The 21,636-nt window shown below is 38.2% G+C and overlaps 1 protein-coding gene across 3 annotated transcripts in view; it reads left to right on the top strand.

Annotated features, from left to right (window-relative positions):
* UGGT1 (UDP-glucose glycoprotein glucosyltransferase 1) overlaps positions 1 to 21,636 on the top strand; it is a 40,988-nt gene that overhangs the window by 8,908 nt on the left and 10,444 nt on the right. For 2 of the 3 annotated variants that reach the window (XM_072933126.1, XM_030280425.4), the window contains exons 7-30: positions 142 to 238; positions 819 to 897; positions 1,095 to 1,195; positions 1,995 to 2,094; positions 3,203 to 3,263; positions 4,828 to 4,919; positions 5,585 to 5,735; positions 5,986 to 6,105; positions 6,888 to 6,973; positions 7,383 to 7,518; positions 8,459 to 8,590; positions 9,866 to 10,030; positions 10,224 to 10,344; positions 11,022 to 11,120; positions 12,444 to 12,467; positions 12,997 to 13,091; positions 13,578 to 13,784; positions 14,391 to 14,522; positions 15,460 to 15,590; positions 17,002 to 17,097; positions 17,423 to 17,525; positions 17,979 to 18,058; positions 18,470 to 18,659; positions 20,339 to 20,497. In XM_072933126.1, coding sequence (XP_072789227.1) covers positions 142 to 238; positions 819 to 897; positions 1,095 to 1,195; positions 1,995 to 2,094; positions 3,203 to 3,263; positions 4,828 to 4,919; positions 5,585 to 5,735; positions 5,986 to 6,105; positions 6,888 to 6,973; positions 7,383 to 7,518; positions 8,459 to 8,590; positions 9,866 to 10,030; positions 10,224 to 10,344; positions 11,022 to 11,120; positions 12,444 to 12,467; positions 12,997 to 13,091; positions 13,578 to 13,784; positions 14,391 to 14,522; positions 15,460 to 15,590; positions 17,002 to 17,097; positions 17,423 to 17,525; positions 17,979 to 18,058; positions 18,470 to 18,659; positions 20,339 to 20,497 — 2,757 coding nt within the window. The remainder of the gene's footprint in view (positions 1 to 141; positions 239 to 818; positions 898 to 1,094; positions 1,196 to 1,994; positions 2,095 to 3,202; positions 3,264 to 4,827; positions 4,920 to 5,584; positions 5,736 to 5,985; positions 6,106 to 6,887; positions 6,974 to 7,382; positions 7,519 to 8,458; positions 8,591 to 9,865; positions 10,031 to 10,223; positions 10,345 to 11,021; positions 11,121 to 12,443; positions 12,468 to 12,996; positions 13,092 to 13,577; positions 13,785 to 14,390; positions 14,523 to 15,459; positions 15,591 to 17,001; positions 17,098 to 17,422; positions 17,526 to 17,978; positions 18,059 to 18,469; positions 18,660 to 20,338; positions 20,498 to 21,636) is intronic. The other variant, XM_030280427.4, reaches the window with a different exon arrangement.

Below are 21,636 nucleotides of genomic sequence, written 5' to 3'. Positions count from 1 at the left end.
TGATACTGCAGCGTCACTCACAGTGTTTGTTTCTCTCTACCATTATGTCTGAAATATTGAAATGTCTCAGCTTTGGGAAATGGTAGTTTTTCTTTTTTGGATCAAAGATGACAATATCACATTGTTGGCTTCTCCTTACAGAATCCCAGCAAGGAAAAGGTCTACCTCTCTGGCTATGGTGTAGAACTGGCTATTAAAAGTACAGAATATAAGGCCAAGGATGATACCCAGGTGAAAGGTGAATTTTTATTTCAAGTATTTTCATGTGAACATTTTAATTTTGCCAAGGTAATCTTATACTCGTTTTGCTAGGAATGTCTGAATTGCAGATATTTCTCTTTCCTTAGCTCTGAAATCTCTTTTGGGAGCACATTCCTTATGAAACAGATCTTTGCCATGGCACTTCCATGTTTGTGAAATCCTGGACTCATGGCTCTGGACTAGATCTTAGTAATGGCACTACTAGTACAACTAATTTTTTACCAGCTACTCTGCAGGTGTAAAGCAAATTTCTCTACTTTAATTTGCCTTATCCATCTTCAGAGCAGAATGTGTTCCCTGTTCCTGATGTGCTTTTTTTTTTTTTTTTTTATGACAGAATTCTGCATCTTTTTTTTTTTTTTTTTGCTTTTGCTGCTTTTATGGAGCACTCATTTCTGTTCTGCAAACTCCCTTGCATCTGCCAGAACTATTTTAATAGTGTAATCTGTGTGTTTTCTTTTTCTTTACATGTGCACATACACACACAAACCCCAGATTTTCCTGCTTTTTTGTTTGTGAATTGCTTGGTGCTAGTGGTGTTCTCTGTGTGTTTATAGGCACAGATGTGAATGCTACAGTCATAGATGAAAATGACCCTATTGATGAAGTGCAAGGATTTCTGTTTGGAAAACTAAGGTAAAACCCATTTGGATTTTGTCATATCAAAAAACTTTTTGCAGAATGCTGCTCTTTTGCATTATTATTGTTTTTCACATGTCTGAGTTTCCTGTATGTGTTAGCAGCATAGTTTTTTATGTGGTGGTTTCTTTAAATTAGCAGCAGACTTTCTCATAGGAAAGCACAGAAGTTGTTTCACCCTTGTATCCTTTTAGACAGCTGTATCCTGACTTGTCAGAAGAGCTGAAAGAGCTCAGAAAACACCTCGTGGAAAGTACCAATGAAATGGCACCTTTGAAAGTATGGCAGCTCCAAGGTAATCTGGATAAATGCTTTTAGTTATGGTTTACAAAAACTCAATGTAAATATGTTTTCTGCTATTCTGCACTATTGAGGTTGTTAGTGGCTGTGTACAGCTGACAGGGTTTGACTGTAAATTCCTGCATTCAGTCTCACTTGGAAAATACTTGGTTTTTAAAGTACCTTTTCCTGTTGAAATAGCTTTTGGCATTGTTTCACGGGACTTCTGACATGAGGATTGTTTTCTATATTGTGAAGTACAGTAAGCTACTTGCTCTTAAACTGACTGCTTGTATGGTCTGCTGAATGCAGAAAAGGAAGGAATGCAAAGTTCCTTTCCATGATCACACTTCTGTTGTGAAGTCTTTAGATTTCTCAAGACTAGAGGAAAACTGTATTTCAAAATCAATTACGTGCTGTCCTGGCCTCATTCCCTTAAAACATCTCTAAAAGCCTGTGAAAAGGCTTTTCATCCTCTCAGAAAGACTAATTCAAAGAGCTGAATGTATGTTGTAGCCATGGGGAATCTACCTATGCCCAATGGAAGGGCAGATCCTCCCACCTCAGCCAAAAAAAAGGGGTGCTGGTCTGGACTCACTGAAATAACTGTAGGCAGCATACACTGGTTCTCTTGGAGGGGGTTACTTACTTCAAGGCAACACATAGAAGATGACTTTAAAGTATCTACAGGTGCAGATAGAGAGTGAATTTCTGTAGGTAACATGCAAAAAAAAGTTGAAAGATAAAGTTAAGATGTCTCTGCATTGCCTTGTTTTCAGTTTTGAGTTGTTGACCTCTGTTTTTTCACTGCTAAGATCTGAGTTTTCAAACTGCTGCTCGCATTTTGACTGCTCCCCCTGTGGATGCCCTGATGGTCATGAAAGATCTTAGTCAGAACTTTCCTACAAAGGCCAGGTAACTTTAATTTTACCCCTAGAAAGTTTTATTACTCTCTTTTTCCTGAGCAGGACCTGAGACAAACAGCATTGGTTGGGTTAGTTCTGATTTTCGTTTAGCTGGAAGCAAACACTGGGGAATGTTTATGTTGGGAAGTTCTTCAGCCTACCGTTACAAAGAGGATTTTATGGTGTTTTTCTTGGATGGCAGCTGATGTGGACTGGTAGAAAATTTGCCAGAACTGCCCATGCTATTTTATTGTGAAATGCATCTAAACTTATTGCATGAAGTCATCAAGAATTTGTTGCCTGGGTTTTCTGTTTAATGATCTTAACATTTATCTCTTCACAGGGTCCCACTCTTCTTCTGGGATCCACTTTGCCAAATATCCCAGTCAGTCTCATGTCAGAGGCTGATGTGCAATTCCACTGGTTTTTGCACTTTTCAGTGAATGTCTTTAACAGATTCAAATCAGTTTCAAAGAGCTCAGTATGACCTGGCATGGCCAGCCAGTCTGGAGATGTATTTCTCTTGATAAATTCCATTGCCTGGATTGTGAAGATGGTATTACAGAACCTCCTCCTTTTTAAGTAGCTGGGAGATACACTGAGATGAGTGTAAAAAGAGACTGTTTTCTGGTCTTATTTCCCATTACCTGATGTTAAGTAGTTATTTAGAGCTTCTTAAGGCAGGCATTGCATCTCACTGTGTTTTCAGGCTAGCTGATCTGTGGGCTGTACTCGCCCACTCTGATGATGCAATTGCTGGATCCAAAATAAGGAAAGGAATGGGAACCCACCATGAGCAGTGAAATCCCCTATTTTCTGTTGTCAGCTTCCATCTTTACATTTTTGGCAGCTGCACATTTTTATTATGGTTAATGTGAAATTAGACACTGAGAGTTGGCATGTGGGTAACATTTTTGTGCTGCTGGATTATACAGTGTAAGAAAAATGCTGCATCCTACTATTTATGATGTCACCAAGTGCAACTGCTTCTTGCTGCACCTCTTTGTACTAGAAGGTTAATTATCTTAATACGTAAGGTACAAAAGTTAGGTAAGTAGATATCTATCCAGTAGATAAACAGAAAGAGGATTCATAGCACAATGTTTTTATTTTTGTAGAGCCATAACAAAAACAGTTGTTTCTTCGGAACTCAGAGCAGAAATTGAAGAGAACCAAAAGGTAATGTGTCCAAAAAGTAACACAGTGCCTTTGCACTTAGGTTTACATGTTGCACAAGATAATGACCCAGCGTTTTCACACACAGCTTTGTAGTATGCATCTGAGAAGTGAAAAAGTGGTGGATTTTCAAACATGGATGAGGAGCATAATTAAACTTCTTTGCTCAAATAGGAAAATACTGCTGTGGTTAGAAACTTATTGCTTGAAAAGCAGCTCTGTTAAGCATCTTCCTACAGTTTTAATGATGCAGAAGGAAATTAGTTCTCATTATCCAATTTGAGATGATGTTTAGATATCTGCATACATCAGTGATCACTAGGTAGTCAGAGAATAAATTCAAAACCTGCTGTGGCTTTAGAATTATTCATTCTATGTGGAGAAAATGGTTTAAATATTGGTGCTTAGTGAAGGGATAAAATTTACCAGCTAACTCTAGATGTGCTTTGAAACAGAATCATAAAACTCCCCAACTCATGAGGGGCCTCTGGAGGTCACTGGGTAGGTTCTGTATTTGCAGAAGTTTTTCAGACAGCTCAGCTGTGTCCTTGGCATTAGCCAAGCACTGAAAAAAACCAACAGCCACCTGGGAATTTTGTACAGGCTTTTGTACAAACTTTGTGCAAATAAAATATGCCAGGTAGTGTGGTCTGGGTAAAGTGAAAAACAAAAGTTTAAGATAGTAATGAAAAAAGGCAAACAGAAGTGTTTGCTGTTTGAGCTACATTGCCCTCTTCACACATTTCAGTCTTATTTGGTACTATTAGAAAAAAGACAATGTATGTTAAGTACACACATACTGTTTAGAAATCTAATTAATGGTATGGGGAGTCTAGTAGTAAATGCAGAGCTACACACAAGTCCCCTCAGGTTCCTGTTCTGAGAGAGCAGAGAACTATTGTTCAGTAGTGATGAAATCAGAGGAGAAAGGATGAGGTTAGACACTCTTGTCCCATGTGGTTCTGGAAGAGATGAAGTATAGATTTAAGTCCAAGCCAAAGCTACCTGGTGGCCTTTTTGTTGTGTGTTAGATCAGACTCTGGTCCACAAGTAAACCCGTGATTTTGTGGATTCATTTTTATTCAGAGGCTACCTGGGCTGCTACATCCAGACCAGGCTATATCTAACTGTGCCCTTCAGAACTGTTCTTTGCCCCACTCACTTTGTTGGGGTATTATTTGATAGTTAAGTTCACTGCTACTGTTACATTAGAGTTTACTATGTAATTGTCCACAGAAAGCTACAATTTAGCACTCAGGTTTCCTGTAGGAGCCTTATTTATTTAATAAAAAGTGTAAATTTTTTCTGATCAGAAGCTACTTTCCTGTTCTTGGTACTTCACGTGGTACTTCTGATATTCCTCTGTTTGCTTTGCTCACAGTCTTCATGATGGTAGTGTTGTAAAATGCCCAAACACAATGTTTCTCCTTCAGTGTTCATCATGCCTCTAAATAGGAGTTTATAACTGGTACTGCAAGACAAGTCCTATTGGAAAAAACAACATTAAACTCTTCAATAATATTTTCTGTGCACATAACTCTTCTAATGGCTTCCTACTCCTTTTCAGTATTTCAAGGGAACATTAGGATTGCAACCAGGAGATTCTGCCCTATTCATCAATGGACTGCTTATTGATTTAGACACTCAAGATATATTTAGGTAAGAATGTTTTATTTTTCACAATAATTGCATCTGCTTAGAAACTTGAATATTGCTTGTGCATGAATGATAAAATGATTTAGACAGTTTTGAACCTTATTCATAATCTAGACTAGGTTTAATTAAGTACTGTAAAAGAAAATCATGGTTCCTTGTCTTATTCAAAGTGCATTTCCAATAAAAAAATCTAATGTGAAAAGTGGAATACCCTTGAAGATTGGAATGAGAAATCACCTTTGTGCTGTTCTTTTCACTTGTGTGACTAGCAAGATTTTGTTTTCTCAGCCTGTCAGCATACAGATTTATTCTGAAGACAGCAGACTGATTCTCAGAGGATAAACCACTGTAAATTTTTCATCTGGAAATCGCCCTATATCTTTGTCAAGATATGTTTCAATAATACATACATACATATACACATATACATATATAAAATGGATTAGTTGTCCTGATTTAATGTTGCTTTTTCTAGTTACACAATATTAATTGAATAGATTTAAGTAATCTCAAGTTTCTTAGGATGGTAAAAATAGATGATAAATAAGAACTAATGCCTGGACATGACACACTTGTTTATACCTTTTTTTTCATTACTTATTCTTAGGGTAAGAGTAGGTAATTCGCTGTGGGGTTAAAATTCAACCCCATTTTGTTTTTCCTTGCAGCTTGATTGATGTGCTCCGCAATGAAGCCCGTGTTATGGAAGGCCTGCACAGCTTGGGAATTGAGGGAATTTCCTTACACAATGTCCTGAAGTTGAACATCCAGCCATCAGACTCTGACTATGCTGTGGACATCAGAAGCCCTGCCATTTCAGTGAGTGTGGTTTTTGATAGAAATACTTGATTTGCTGTTGGGCAGTGCATTCTTAAGCTGTCAGGGGAGCTTTTGTCCTTTTCTCTCAATCAGCTCTGAAACAGCAGTGAAGTAAAAACGATAATAAAGTTATAATTAGCACTTTTTAAAAGCTTTATTTCTTCAATATAGTGTCTGATTTGAAAATATTTTAGTCTCAGAGCAGAGCGGGAGGATTGTGAATAATTTAAATGCCTTTACTTTTCCTTAGTGGATCAACAATCTGGAAGTTGATAGTCGGTACAATTCCTGGCCTTCCAGTGTGCAGGAGCTGCTGCGTCCCACATTTCCTGGTGTGATCAGGCAAATCAGAAAAAACTTCCATAATTTTGTAAGTAATAATCTGACTGGATGAAATGTGCATTTTGTTTTGTCAAGAGCAGGAACATCAACTTTTACAGCTTATCTCACATATACACTGGATTCCCTGTCACTTAAATAGCTTGAGAGAGAGGATGCTTTTCTGCAAGGTTTTGTTCTCCTTCTGTTAGTAAATTATGGCTGAGATTCAGAGGTTACTGAGCACAATTCTGTGGCATCTATTAAATGCCAGGAGTTGTTTTGTCAGTGGACAAAATTATCATCTGATAAATAACAATTTGGTGTGTTTCAACTTTGTGATAGTACCTGAAGTTGGTTAGTGAAATCTGTCAAATGTGTTAACTGTTGTCTTCTTAGCAGAGTTAAGACCAACTCCAGTTGTTTCAGTTAGAAAGCATTTATGCACCAAGACGTGAACAAACGATCAACAGCCCTCAGCTTAGTCCTGGGTGTCCTTTGAGTCTGTAGGTAAATGACTTAGATCTGATGAAGAGTTTGCAAATTGTGCACTGTAACTCTTGTCAAAGTGGCCCTATGCAAAACAAGAACTCTGATTAAGGTAAAATAGGGACTTGAACCATCTGATGCTGTGGGAGCCTTTTTCTCTGGTGTTTAATACTTTAAGCACAGAAATTTTTAAATTGTAATTTTTAAATTCTAAGACAACAGTTGCATGAATGAAGGGCCCTACATACAGTCTGGTTCTGTCAGGTTGGGACAGAAGAGAATATCTTGGCAGCATGGGCTCTCCAGGGCATGAAAACTTTTCACTTGCTCTTTGTATACAAACAGGTGCTGATAGTAGATCCTACTCATGAGACCACAGCAGAATTACTGAATGTGGCAGAAATGTTCTTCAGTAACCACATCCCACTGAGGTAATTGCTGTGTTTTAATCTTTGGGGTTTTTTAACATCAGTTTTATTCATGTGACTTCTGCAGTTGTAAAATTCTCATTGCTAGGACACTGCAGAAATGTTACATTCCTTGTGTTCAAGGTATGTGTATCTTTTCTGAATATAACTTTCTCTACTAGCAAAACAGAGTTCTGATTTTGAACAGTCCCAAAGAAATTTAAAGTTTTGGATGGGAGAGAGATGAAAAGCAAGATTCTGATGGACTCATTACAGATTATATGTCCTAAATTTGATTCCTGGCTGCTCTGCTCAACATCTTTCCAGGCTTTTCTAGAAAAAGCCTGTGTTTGAGATCATGATCACAGCCAGTAGTTGCGTGAAGAGTTGATTCTTTATAGAAATGATGATCTGGGGATTTGTGTGATTGCAGGATAGGACTAGTCTTTGTGGTTAATGACTCAGAAGATGTTGATGGACTTCAGGATGCTGGTGTTGCCCTCCTTAGGACATACAATTATGTGGCACAAGAAATGGACAATAATTATGCTTTTCAGACCGTCATGTCTGTAAGTATTAATTTTAAAGGGAAATTAATATTTTAATATTTTGCATGTAAGTTACATTATGTTAATGAGCTAATATGTAGATAATGGAAGGAATTGTTCTTTGGCTGAGGTGGTATGCAGGGTATCTCCAAATACTGGTGCCACAGACTACAAAAGTCTTTGTAATGTGCTTCTGACCTAACTCTAACAAGTGAGACATAAATTTCATTGTGGCATAGGTTTTATTGTGACACTTAACACTTCTGCATGATTTTCTGATCCTGTCCCTTTGCTCATTCTGTCTCTGAGTTCTGAACTGCCCCATCCCTTCAGTGTTATAATTTGGTTTGAACTGTTCCACCTGTGTACCTTTGCCACATCAATGGACAGTACAGGTGCTGGTAAATGAATTTCACTGTGGTTTGATACTTGTACAAATCGGCAAGCTGGAACATACTGTGATATTAAATTGCTGGTTACTTAGACAGTTACTTTTATTCTTTTTATTTTGGGTGTGTATTTGTAGTTTGAAGTAAAATCTTGTGCCTTCAAGAGGGAAGGAGTTACCAGCTTTAGCTGTGAGGTTGTGTTGTTCATAAGCATATGCCAAGTTCTGAAGGGAAGGTAGCTCCTTGAATATGCTTTATTTGAGGTTTTTTTCCCCAGAGAACTCTTTTCCCTCCTCAAATACCTTTTCTAATTAAAGATGCAAGTTATTATTTAAAGAAATATTTATCTACCTTCTTCCAATCTCACTGGAATGACTACAAGGTATAACAAGATACTTATAATGGCTACAAGTGCTTAGGAGCTGTCGCAAATGATAAATATGAATGTAAGTTTTGCAGTCTGGCTGTTAATGCCTTATTATAACTACTGTAATACAGGTGACAGGTCAGTTTATCTTTGATAAGGACAGAGGCTTTACAGTTGCAGCTGTAAACTTGTATTCCTCTTTCAGATATATAACAAAGTGAAAACAGGGGACCAGCTGAAAGTGGAACATGTTGTTAGTGTTCTTGAGAAACAATATCCTTATGTGGAAATCAACAGTGTGCTGGGAATTGATTCTGCCTATGATCAAAACAGAAAGGTAAGAATTCATGAAATAGAGCTTTTTTCCCCCCACTTCTTTTGCTGCAACAGTTCTGAAAATATAATTACATACAATTTCTTGATCCAGTTCTCTTACTAACCAGGGAACTATTTTGTTACCACCTTGGGAGATTTCTAGTAATACTTTACTATTTATGTTCAACACAAGCTTTATATAATATACATAATACATATCATGGAATATATATTTTTAAAAATGCAGACTTCAGTAGAGTTTAAAAGTGTTTGCAAAAAAATCAAAGTGATGGAATGGTTCATGAAAAAACCAAGAGGCTTAACTTCGGGAGGGATCAGTGTGGGGCTTCTGAATCAGTATTTGAATACTGAGTGAGATAAAGCCATGATTATGAATTCAAAATGCCTTTTCTATAGCAAGACATCCAACAAATTTCTGCAAATAATTCTTGAAGTGATTTTTAGGTCTGATACTTTTTTGTAGGGAGAAAATTAGGAGGGAAAATCACTATTGAATCACTTACATGTGAGATGAAGCAGATTTTATTTGAGGGGGATGTTTCTTATTTTTTGTTGTTCTAAAACAAATGAAAATACCGTCACCAATAGCTCTTAACACACATGATGCTGTCTACATCTGTAAATGTAAGGAATGCAGTCAGGGTTACAGAAAATAGGCTTGTATGCGTATGAGTCTTTCAATGCAGGATAGTGAAGAGAAAAACATTTTAAAGAAATGAAAATCCATAAAAATAAGACAGGCCTTTATTGTATGAGAGGAGAGGCCTCAACCAGAATCTCTAACCAGCAGAATCTAGTTAACTAACTTCTGACAGGGTATCTGTCAATGCTGGTGCACTTTTCAGTGGTTACATGAAACAGGGAAATTTGTCTTGACAGAATAACTGCCTGACTCACAAGTAACTGTTTTCCTACAGGTTTAAGAAACAAAATCTTTGGAAAAAAAAAATCCCCTACCCTGTCTTAAATTACAGCTATCACTGCTTGCATTGTATTTGCTTCCACGGGCAAAGTGATGTTTCCTGTTGTGCATCTTTTGCCACTACCAGAAAGTGCTCATTGGAATTAATTTACAAACTGAACTTAAAGGAGTATTGTGCACTTTTGTATTGTGAAGTAACTTCGTTTGCTTTGAAACTTCGAAAGTTTCAAAGACACGTTGTCTGTGTCTAACAGAAGTGGTAAGGATCTCATGGTGTGTTTATTTAGACTTGTGGATATTGCACAGCTTGTTAGGAACCTGATGTGATAAAACTGCTTCTGTTCCTGTCTTTAGGCAGCAAGAGCTTACTATGAGCAAACTGGTGTAGGCCCTCTCCCTGTTGTCCTGTTCAATGGGATGCCTTTCCAAAAAGATCAGCTGGATCCTGATGACCTGGAAACTGTGACAATGCACAAAATCCTGGAAACCACGAGCATCTTCCAGCGAGCCGTGTACCTGGTGGGTGCTGAGCTCCTCTGTGGATTGAGAGATACTAGATTTGGAAAATCTGATTCACAAGTCCCTGGCTACATATTATACAAGACAACTTAGCTTTTATAATTGCTTTTTGCCTTTTTTTTTTTTTTTAAGGTTATGTAAGGCAATTTTATATGTCAAATAAGAAATAATGCTTCTTTCCTCTTTCCTTCAGGGTGAACTATCTAATGACCAAGATGTGGTTGAGTATATCATGAACCAGCCTAATGTTGTTCCAAGAATTAACTCAAGAATCCTAAGGTCTGACAGAGAGTACCTAGATCTGACAGGAATGAGTAAGGGATGCTTTTAATTGTGTTAAACCTGAAATATCTGAGTGCAAGACTTGCTGTTCCAGTGGAAAGCTCAGGTGGCAAAGCATTAGCAGCCACCTGAAGTGATGACCCAGGCCTGGTGCAGGCAGATGTTTGTGTAAATGTCTACTGATTTTCAAAATAGGAATTTGTTCTGTTTTTATACAGACCTTAGGGGGAAGTATGACTCATGAAGCTGAGAAATTATATAATGCATAAAGCAGCAGTTTGTTTCTTAGTTCTGACCTTCTTTTGAGCAGGGTTGGCAGTCATCTCTGGAATTAATTCAGATTTAGCAAAATGTTCCCTTGCTAACTGAACATCCAATACAATGGCATTACTCCTGCCTTTTTTGAGTTGCTTGAAAAAAAGTTTCAGAGTGGATTTTTCAATGTATATTATTTACATACACTGGTGTCAACTAAGCAAGGCTCGGGCAATTCTTTCAACTGACTTCTGCCTATCAGATATGCAATGTAATTATTAATGTAAGTTGTGAGACAGCAAAATTCATTTCTCAGCTTATATATTAACAGTGAAAATGAGGCACAAGGAGCCAAAATGGGACGTGTTCTTAATGTTCTAGTAATAGTAATTATTTTATTTTCAGTTTACATGGAATAGTTGCTTTGGCCTTTCATACTTGTTCTCTTCCTCAGATAACCATTTTGTGGATGACTTTGCTCGATTTACCACATTGGATTCTAAAGATAAGACAGCTGCTGTTGCAAACAGCATGACCTACTTAACAAAGAAAGGTAACATCTGTGGTGGATTCTGAATCCGAATCTGCTTTTATGTGTGTTTCCAAGCATATGTGCAGATCTTCACACACACTGAGTCTTGCCAGGCCTGTGGGTAACAACATAGTCTGTTAAAGATTTATTTTTTTTTAATAAGACATGACATCTGCATGGAACAAGAATGTTCCCCTTTTAAACCCAGTCCATCCTCTTACTGAATAATGAAGTCTCACCCAAACTGCTCTTGGTGTTCTGCAAATGACCTCCAGAAATGCAGCAGTGTAAGCAATGACTAGAAAGATATAAAAGGGGTTTCAATTCTCTGTCTCATAATTCAAAATTGCTAAAAGTTACATGGATTCAGAAGAAAATTCCAACTGCCCATTATATAAGATATCACCCAATGTGGTCAGTGCTGTTTTTATTGCTCCAGTGCAAGCACTGCTTTTCCAATAGCAATTTTGTGACAGTTCCTCATAAAAGTGTTCAAACTTGCCTGTACCTCTCAAGTGTAGGAAATGCATACATAGATATAATACAGAGTCTAACCAGGTCTAAGCAGACATCATCAGGTATTTCCTTTATCCATTTTGGTTAGATTCCAGAAACAAGCTGCTGTCATTTGACCCAAATCCTCCTGTTCCTGTCTCCTGTCTTTACTAGACTGTCCCAAATTTCCATGGTCCTGTCTCCAGTCACTGCCATCCATGTGCACTACCTGAACTGTTCCCACTGCTCTTCCTGTCTCATTCCTGCTCTTCATTCATGTTCAATCACTTGGGTTTGAACAAGTTTCTTGTGTAACGCATTAATTAAGTCCACACCTTGGCATGCTCGTTGGAAAGTGCATTAATTTGCAATTCCATGCCTTGACACTTTTTGGTCAGTGCCTCTTCTGCCACTTAAGATGTTTAATAACTGTGATCTGATTACAGTAATGCTGTAGCACATTTATTTTCTGAAGTAATAGAGAAGTTCTATGTGGTGCTGGCTCAGCCCCAGCAATGATACAACACTGCCATGCTGCTTTTTAAAGAGGGAAGATAACAGCACAATGGCACAGCACTGTTTGTAAACAGTCTTCAGAATGCTGTCATCACCCTGTGGTATGAAACTGATAATATGTAGAATGAAAATCAAGCATCCATCTGTTTGAGGGGAAGAAAAAGTCAAAGCTTATTGCAATAAAATTAGCACAAACTTGTTGCTGTTGGATCTGAACTGTAATGATTCAGTTATGCCCAGTACAGTGCTGCAGCTTCTAGATACATATTGGGATTACCATCAAGTTATTAATGTGTCTCTCCTTTTCCCCTTTCCTTTCTGCTCTTTGTACAGGAATGTCTTCCAAGGAGATCTATGGTAACTCATGTTTAGCATTTTTTATATCGTTCTTGGAATTTTCTGGTTCCTTTATAACACTGGCTTTAGAACCAGCAGGCAGTGAAGGAAGCTGTTGAAATGCATGTTTGCTCCAACACTTTTGACTTTATACGAAACTGAATTTGTAAATTAACAGCTTCAATACAAAGAAGTGATATGTCTGCTGAATTCCAACCCCAGTTGGAATCTCCCAGTTATTTATGTGTTTCTTTATCATTTGTAATTGAAAAGGTAGCAAACAAACAAAAATACTAAAAGAATCTAGCTTAGAGCAATGCATGTTGTCCCACATGGGTTTTCTGAATGACCTAATAAAGACTATTATACCAGTGCTATTAATTTTGTCTTGCCAGGCTTCATAGCTTAGATTCACCCATTGCTTTTTTATGGAATTTTACTTTTTTGAAGTCTTTGCATGTGTGTCATAGTTTACCTCCAATGAGGAAAAAATGAAGCTTTTTTCCTTTCACCCTCAAATTTCTCTTTCTTTTTTTTTTAATAATTGCAGATGATTCCTTTGTTAGACCTGTTACTTTTTGGATTGTTGGTGATTTTGATAAACCTTCAGGGAGGCAGTTGTTGTATGATGCCATTAAACATCAGGTAGGCAACGTGTTCATTGGAATGGGTTAGCAGTGCTAACAAAGCCCTTGGTAGAGGCTTGTAAAACACAAGTTGTGCATCTTCCTGTGGCCTGGTTCTCCCTGCAGGGTCTCTAATTTCCAGCCTCATCTTTTTTGTAGGGGCTGGAACATTGCTGATCTAAAGCTAGGACAGGATACAATAAATGTTCTTTTAAACCTGTGGTGTTAAACTGGAATATCTGTGTTTTGGTTTGGAGATAAACATAAGCATTGCTCTCTTCTCTGTCCCATTGGTTCTGGGAGGATAACTGAAACATAAAAATGCACAGCTTACAGCTGTGATGTTAAATTAGTTAATTCATAATTTTAACCTTGTGCTGTTATTTATCCAATTTGAAATCTGATATTCTCGTTTAAAACTGCAAAACTTTTGCTATAGTGTTTATTATATATTTATTATATCTGCAATGTTAAACTTTCCCATCACCTGTTTTGTTAAACACAGAAATCCAGCAATAACATTCGAATCGGCATGATTAATAATCCTAGTGAAGAACCCAACAGCCAGAATACCATTGTAGCTAAAGCCATATGGGCAGCTTTGCAGACACAAACATCAAATAATGCCAAGAACTTCATCACCAAGATGGCAAAAGAAGAAACTGTGAAGGCACTGGAGGCAGGAGCTGACATCTTGGAATTTGCTGTTGGGGTAGGTGTGTCTGCTGGTGTTTTCATGGGGAGGGTGCTTTGCTTGTTCCTCAAATTAATTTTTCAGTGTAGTCTATTCATATGCAGGTGTAGTAATAGAGAAAAGGAACACTGTTAGGTTGGCTAGTTTGTTTTTTTTAAATCTCTGAAGGGCTTACCTAAATATAACAATCCAGCTAAAGATGAAGTAAATCCTCATACACATCAAAGCTACATAACTTGGAAAAGGCAAAAGGAACATGGGTGCAGGGATCTATTTAAGTGAGTCACCTATTTCTTGGGTGGTTAAGAGAATAATGTTATTTTAAAAGATGGGAAAAAATAGAGGTGCATTTCTCAAAGTATATTTTAAAACGTTTGACAGGAAAATTGGAATTGGTCTAAGTAGTTGTGGCCCTTCACAGCAGCAGTTGGGATAGTGTTTGGTGATGACAAGTAAGAACTAGGTTTAAGACCACAAAGAAAAGGGAGCTAGGGATCAGTTTTAGCAGGATACAAAGATCAGTTTTACAAAGATACAAAGTTCTTGAATGGAAACAAAAAGGTTGCTTTTAAAGAATGTGCAGAGGTCTAGTTTTCCTCCTTGTCAAGTACTCTTTTCTTTTAGGGTATGGATACCAATATTTTCAAAGAAGCCTTCGAATCTCCCAAGATGGATTTTGTTCTGTCCCATGCTGTTTATTGCAGAGATGTTCTAAAGCTGAAGAAGGGGCAGAGGGCTGTGATCAGCAATGGACGGGTGAGATGATCAGTAAAAGAGACTTTCCACATGTGAGAAAGAAGCAGATTTGAGCAGCAGAGTCTGGGTGGGGATCAGACACAGGAGTGTCAGCCTGTTTTAGGTCTCAGCAGTCTTTAGGATCACTTCCAGTTTGATTTATTCACACCTCTGTGACCTTTTCTTTTCACTGTGTGCAGTTAGTTGTTGGCATTTGATACAAATTCAGGTCTCTCAATAATAAAAGTTGCTTTCATGCTCGTAGTGAATTGAGTTCAGGGGTAGAAGGGGATGATAAATTTGCAAGATTATGCTGCTTCAGTTTACTGAGCAAAATGTTACTGTATTTTGCCCTGACCAAGGTGCCTTGGTCTCTTCTACCATCTGTTTTTATTATAGTTTATCTGAAATTAGGTAAATGATGTTACTATAGTATTTCACTGCAAATAATGAAACCCTGCTGTGTACAGCATTGGGTTTTCTTTTGTCATCTGTTTCTGGTTAGTTACAAGCCCATGCAGCTCCCATTTGTTGCTGGATATTTCAATGGGTTAAAAATCTCAGGTGTTGAATTGTTCTGTTCTATTTTTCTCATTAGCAGAATAACAAGACTTGTCTAGGTAGCTTTTAGGCTTCTGAAGGCTACAGGAGGGAGATTTGCTAACTACTAGAATTGGCCTGGTATTCTGCTGCCCATTCCAGATGTGGTACTTCATTCATGTATAATTTTAAGTGCCTGATCCAGTGAAAATTTTAAGTGTGTAATTTATGCCTTAGTCTGGGACTCTTGACTCTAAATACCTGGATTTACCTTTTGTCAGTGCTGCCACTGACATTAATACCAGCCTAAACAGTTGGCTTCCACTGAGACTGGGCTGGAGTATTCATTTAGTACATCTTTGAATTTTGTTTCAGTTTAGCCTTTACCTTATAATACTGATTCTGCTATTTTTGGTAGATTATTGGCCCATTAGAGGATGGAGAGATGTTCAATCAGGATGATTTTCATCTCCTTGAAAATATCATATTAAAGACGTCGGGACAGAAAATCAAATCTCAGATTCAGCAGCTGGGATTTGAAGAAGATCTGTAAGTAAACATAAGGAGGCTTACAGAGAGTAGTTCTGGGACTCTTGATAATATGACTTTCTGAATCTGATTTGCAATTCATTTGAGTGCTGCTTGGCCTATCAACATAAAAATTATTTTAGTAATACATTTCTCCATCAGTACTGCGGGAATCCTGTAAACTGCTTTTAACTTCAGAGAGAAAAATGAGGAAAAGAGACAGAGATAAGGAGAGGGAAGTGACAGTTCTAGACAGTTACTGCACAAAGCAGAGATGGACCACTCAAAAGAAAGCCATGTTGAGGTTCAAAAGAACAGGAGTCCCCTGTAGGTGTGTGTTTGTGTTGGAGCATGTACCTGTGCGAAGTTTCTCCCAGACTTCCCATCACATTTTTCTGTGATGCTGCTTGGCTGTTAAGGGCTGGTCAAGTAAGTTAAACATGAGGTCTGTTCTGCAGAAATGTTGTGTGATTCTGGATCCCAGCAGACCAGGTTTTAACTGTGTTCCAAGCACTTCTGCATCCATTGGGTGTCAGGGTGGTGGAAGAGGGCATAGTTTGAATGAAGGCTAATTCTGCCAGAGCAATGGCCTTTGGGGTTTCTTTTTGTTTATTTGAATGATGCCAAGGTTTTTCAAAAACTTTTGCATTGGAAAAATCTGTAGAACTTAGGGGAGTTCACCAGGCTTGTGAGTTTGGTAGGAACAATTTAAACAGCTGTCACTATAAATCTCAATTAATTCAGGAAAAGCTGACAGACATATATGTTACAGTTTCGCTTCTTGGCAAAGGTATGATGTACAAATCTATTTTCATTGAACTTTCAGGAGGTTTTACACCTTAAAGATTAAATATATTCTTAAAATACTAGACTGAAAAATTATGGAAATACTGAAAAAGAAGGAGTGCTTAAAGTAATAAATGTAATATTACTTTTATTAAAGTGCTAAAAGTAATATTGCTTTTAGTAATAAAGTAATTATCTTTTATGATAGGACCCCTCTCAAAAGTTTCTCCACTTATAGGATTGCTTCCTAGTGCTCAGAATTGCTGTGTAAAATGGGAAGAGCAGTGTAAAATGGGAAGTGCAGTGAATCAAGGGTTTGATCTGAATGGCTTTCAGATCTGAGTGGTTGTTGAAGATCAGGAACGCAGTTCCTGTAACATGGTTGACCCCTGAAATACAGCTGTTCTATATTTGTTAGAGTTAAATCCTATGGTATACTCAGTAATAAGGCTGCAACCAGTTTAAACTACTGGTGGATTAAGCCTTAAATATGTTTAATTCTTCAGAGCCTATGTAGAGACATAGTAGGAGTGTTTGGGTATCTGGATTCTGTTTGCCTTCTCTTTTGCTGCTGCCTGACAGAAAAGTGGTAAGTACAGGCATTTTTTCTGATATCTCCAAGCCTTTTTCTTTTATTTCTTTTCAGGGCAAGTGATTTGGTAATGAAAGTGGATGCTCTTCTTTCTGCTCAGCCAAAAGGAGAGGCAAGGATTGAGTATCAGTTTTTTGAAGAACGATACAGGTATAGAATTGCTGAACAGTGCTTGTCTGTGTCCTTTAACTTTCCATTGTTCTATGTTGCATTAATTAAAAAAAAAAAAAATCTAAATTGCAGTAGGAAAGTCCCCAACAGTTTTCAGGGAGATTCTAGAAATTAATTTTATCTCTCCACCTATCTTTATAAACATACATGTATATGCCTGTTTTTCTGTATTTAGTTTCTGAGGGTGCACAGCATTTAGGAAGTAATTTCATTTCAGGATGAGATGGATAGCAGTGGGTTATAATGCATTTCCAGGGTTTATCCACATGTTTGGTACTTTAAAATTGTATTTTCTTCTGTTTAGTGCAGTTAAACTGAGACCAAAAGAGGGGGAGACATACTTTGATGTTGTGGCTATTGTTGATCCCGTGACCAGAGATGCTCAGAGACTTGCTCCATTACTTTTGGTATGTAGGCAGGGTTGTGAGAACTTCAAATTCTATCACTTTGGAATGTTTGCTTCCTCTTTGACTGTGTGGTGACCACTAGCTTTCTAATAGTGTGTCTGAGTTTCACAATGCATTTATCAGTGGAAATACTAATTAGGCTGCAGTACACACTAACAAGATCATGCTCAGGTGTTGCCCAGAGAGCTTTAATTTCACTATTCCAACAGCTTAGTTTGCAGTAACTCTGTTCTTGGGGAAGATCTCAGCATGCCAAAAAGAATGCCTGAAATAGGAGGAACAGGTAACTGTGCTTAAAACCACCAATTTAAAAGGGGGGTAGGGGTGGTAAAGCAAATCACAAGAGGAAGGAGTGGGAATGAGCAGAGAACATCCACCCCAAGGTCCTGTCTATAAAACAGTGGTCAGCTCTCCTCATTAGCATTTTAAGGGATGTCTTTCTCATTACTTTAGGTTTTGAACCAATTGATAAATATGAACCTGAGAGTGTTTATGAACTGCCAGTCTAAGCTTTCTGACATGCCACTGAAAAGGTAAGCAGTTCCATGGTAGAGGGTGGGTGCTGTTTCATAGGAAGTCTCAATAACTGCTTTGAGCTCATTTATGTAATAGCATAATTTCCCACAGAGAATCTGGGAATTTCTGGATGGCATGAAGTAATTATGCTGTTTTACAAGTTGGGTGCTTTTATTCTTTTTCTTGTATTTATATAAAATTAAATAACTTACTAGTCTTAATGGCTGAGTCTTGCACAGTCTGTTTTGGTCCTTCAGGACAGAAATTCTGTCCTGTCCTAACGTTAACAAAACCTGTATTGCTTTGAACAAAGGCTTGGAGACATTAAAGGTCAGGGAAAACAGATGCCATCTGCAAATTCAGTGAGAGTGAAATATTAGCAAATTTTGGCAGATGGGTGTTCTGACTTTTTCTTTCTGAAATTTCAGCTTTTACCGCTATGTTTTGGAGCCAGAGATTTCTTTCACAGCAGAGAATAACTTTGCTCCAGGACCAATTGCCAAGTTTTTAGACATGCCCCAGTCTCCACTGTTCACTCTGAATTTAAATACTCCTGAGAGTTGGATGGTGGAGTCTGTTAGAACCCCCTATGACCTTGACAATATCTTCTTAGAGGAGGTAAGAGAAATCATCATGTTCCTACTGCATTTAAAAGGTGGTGCTTTTCCAGGGCTTGTGTTTTCATGGGAAAGAAATGCAGAATTTTAGAATACCAATAAACATAGAGCTGTGGATATTACTGCGTTTTCAGACCTCTAAATGATTTCTAGGAGGGGAAGCATGAGCTCCCTGACAGCAAGATTGCTGTCCTCAGTTACTCACAGATGCCTGACCCAGAGGTTCAGACTACCATGGGCTTGGAGCAGGTCCTTTCCCTTGCTCCTAGAAGCCACCAAGCTGCTTTCAGCTACCTGTTAGATGTTCACAATTCTTGTTAACTGGCAAACACTCCTGTGATCCACAGAAGGACGTGCAGTGTCAATGCAGCAGTAAAACCATGCAGCAGAAATCCACTCAGCTGCTGTAGGATCAGGAGCTTGCTGCCATTTGAGCAGTCCTTGACTCAGACTGTTGGACTGTGCATCTGGGCAGTGCTGCCCCACATTCAGAGGGAAAAATAGGGAAAAACTCTTATTTATTTACCTTGTTGTAAAGGTATTACACATGTATGTGTAAGGAGACTGTCAAAGCCTTTACAAACAGGCCTCTGGAAAAGTGAGTCTTGTGGGCATCACAAATGTGGGTCCCCTTCTCACTGATATTAGTCCCTTCATACTTCTGCATCTCTCTGATACTCTTTGGGAATATGATATGGTATTGTGGTATATCTTGTATTGCTAATCCTGTACTAGTTATTCACAAGTCTAGGAAATTGGGTGTGTATTTTATGGTTTGGGTTTTGGGTTAGCGTGTTTTAGTGTAGGAGTTTCTTGTTTTTAATCTCTTTCCCTAACTTTAAAGCCATAAATGAAGCATTAATACTACATTTCAAGCCTCTGATTTCCATGCCTGCCCCATTGATTAATTGAAAGCCTGAGAGAGGGGTATTAAATGCTTCAGGCATTCCAAGTGCCCTCCTGAGCTTCCAAATAAACAGGAGCTTTACTTTTGCAGGTGCACCATTTCCAGTTCCCAATGTGCAGTCTGTTGGTGCTGTAGCAATTAAACTGTCATTTTGGATGTGCAGTGAGAGGAGAAGCTTTGTGGGATTAGACTAACATTCTGCTTATGTACTCAGGCTACATCTGAATTTGGCCTGGTAGGGACCCAAGTCTTTTGGGGTTGTGGGTTTTTATTTTTTTGTTTATTTTTTCTCTTCTCTTTCCTTGGCACATTAATTCAGTGTAGGAAAAAAAGGAACAGGTGTTTCCTGACAGTACCCTAGTGCCCTGTAAGTGCGAAACAAAATGTTTATTTCAAATGGCTAATACTAGGTGAGACCAGCTTTAAACAGACTTGCAGTCAAAATTCTGTATCCCATCATATACTTTTTATGAGATATGAACTCCATTCTCCAGTAAATGTTTATAAAAAAAGAAAAGTGGAGTAGAAAAACAATCCTTCCCTTTTCTTATCCTAGCATATGTTGAGGTTTAAATTATTTTGGTTTAGACCACTCTTAACAATATTTGTGTGAGGTTTGTCACTCAAAGGAGCTGAGCTCTTTGAGGGTTTCTAGGCATTTGTCTAACAATAAAATTACTCTGGTAAAATTGTTTTTTTAATTACTATAACTGAATGACTAAAAGTGGCACTTCAGAGCTAGTGCTGCAGTCAGCAGTGTCTGTTCCTTCCAGGTGGAGAGTGTTGTAGCTGCAGAGTATGAACTGGAGTACCTGCTGCTGGAGGGCCACTGCTATGACATTACAACTGGGCAGCCACCTCGGGGGCTCCAGTTCACCCTGGGCACCTCCAGCAGCCCTGTCATCGTGGACACCATCGTTATGGCCAACCTGGTAAGTGCTCCCTGGAGCTGGCACAGCTCAGCCAGGCAGCACAGCCCTGCCTTCCACCCTGAGCATTTCCCAGCACGGGGCTCTGGCCTTGGGGTGTAACCTGCACTCCACAGCTGCTTGCAGATGCACCTGACCCCATCATTCCTCACACTGAAGCCTTGTGCTCTCTCTCATCTCTTTCAAGATGCACTCCTTTCCCTTCTGAGATGTTCTGGAAGATCTTTAAATGCTGCCAATATTCTTAAGCAGCCCCTTTCCAAGGAAGCTCAGTTGTTTTCCTGGGACAGGGTCCTCCTTGGGCCATCCACTCTGGTGCTGTGAGCCTCAGGCTGTCTCGTTTTTGGGACCCATTTCTTCAGGAGATCTGTGGCATAAATGGAGAGAGTCAGCAAGAATAGTTGGCATTGTAGAAAATAAAGGAAGTGTGAAAGAATGGGATTTGCTTATTTGAGTTGAGGAAAGGTGCTGGAAATCCAAGTGTATGATTGTTCCCTGCAGCTGCTTTTGTAATGTCACTGCATAAGGGATGTGTCTGTTCTCAGCATCCACACTGGGACAGGAGAGAGCTAATGGGCTGGAATTATGGCAGAGGAAATTTTTTACTGGAATGTTTTCTTGTTATGTAATGTTAGTGAAAAACTGAAGTCAATTGCCTCTTGTGTTGGTCTTTTTTTAATCTTTAAATTTTTAAAGGTGTTACATTCATTTAAACGAATTAAAATAAAAACAAGGAAAAATATTCAATGGTGCTAAATATTTATTTTAGAATTATTACTTCTTTTCAATTAGTGCCTTTTATACTTATATACTATATAGTATATATACTTTATATACTTAGCCAGAGTATATCCTAGAATGATGTGGTATTTCTTACTGTAGAAAGAAAGATGTCCCTTATTTTACATGTGATCACATGGTGTGTTTATTTTGGGGACTAAAACTCAGAAGTGTCCTTTTTCTAATTAGCTATACCAAAATGTTCAAAAAATATTTTAAAATTTCCTTTTTAAAGCAGCCTGATTCACATAGGAACTGCAAACATTTGAAGCCACGGTACAAAACTGAAAGGGACACTAAAACATCTCTACAGTTGCATGGATCTTCTATAGGTCTCATAATCTAAACCACAGAGGAAAATA

Source organism: Taeniopygia guttata, chromosome 9 (assembly GCF_048771995.1).
Source record: "Taeniopygia guttata chromosome 9, bTaeGut7.mat, whole genome shotgun sequence".
Classification (NCBI taxonomy): Eukaryota; Metazoa; Chordata; class Aves; order Passeriformes; family Estrildidae; genus Taeniopygia; species Taeniopygia guttata.
Note: the sequence above shows the minus strand (reverse complement) of the source record. Positions and strands in the feature narration are given on the sequence as shown.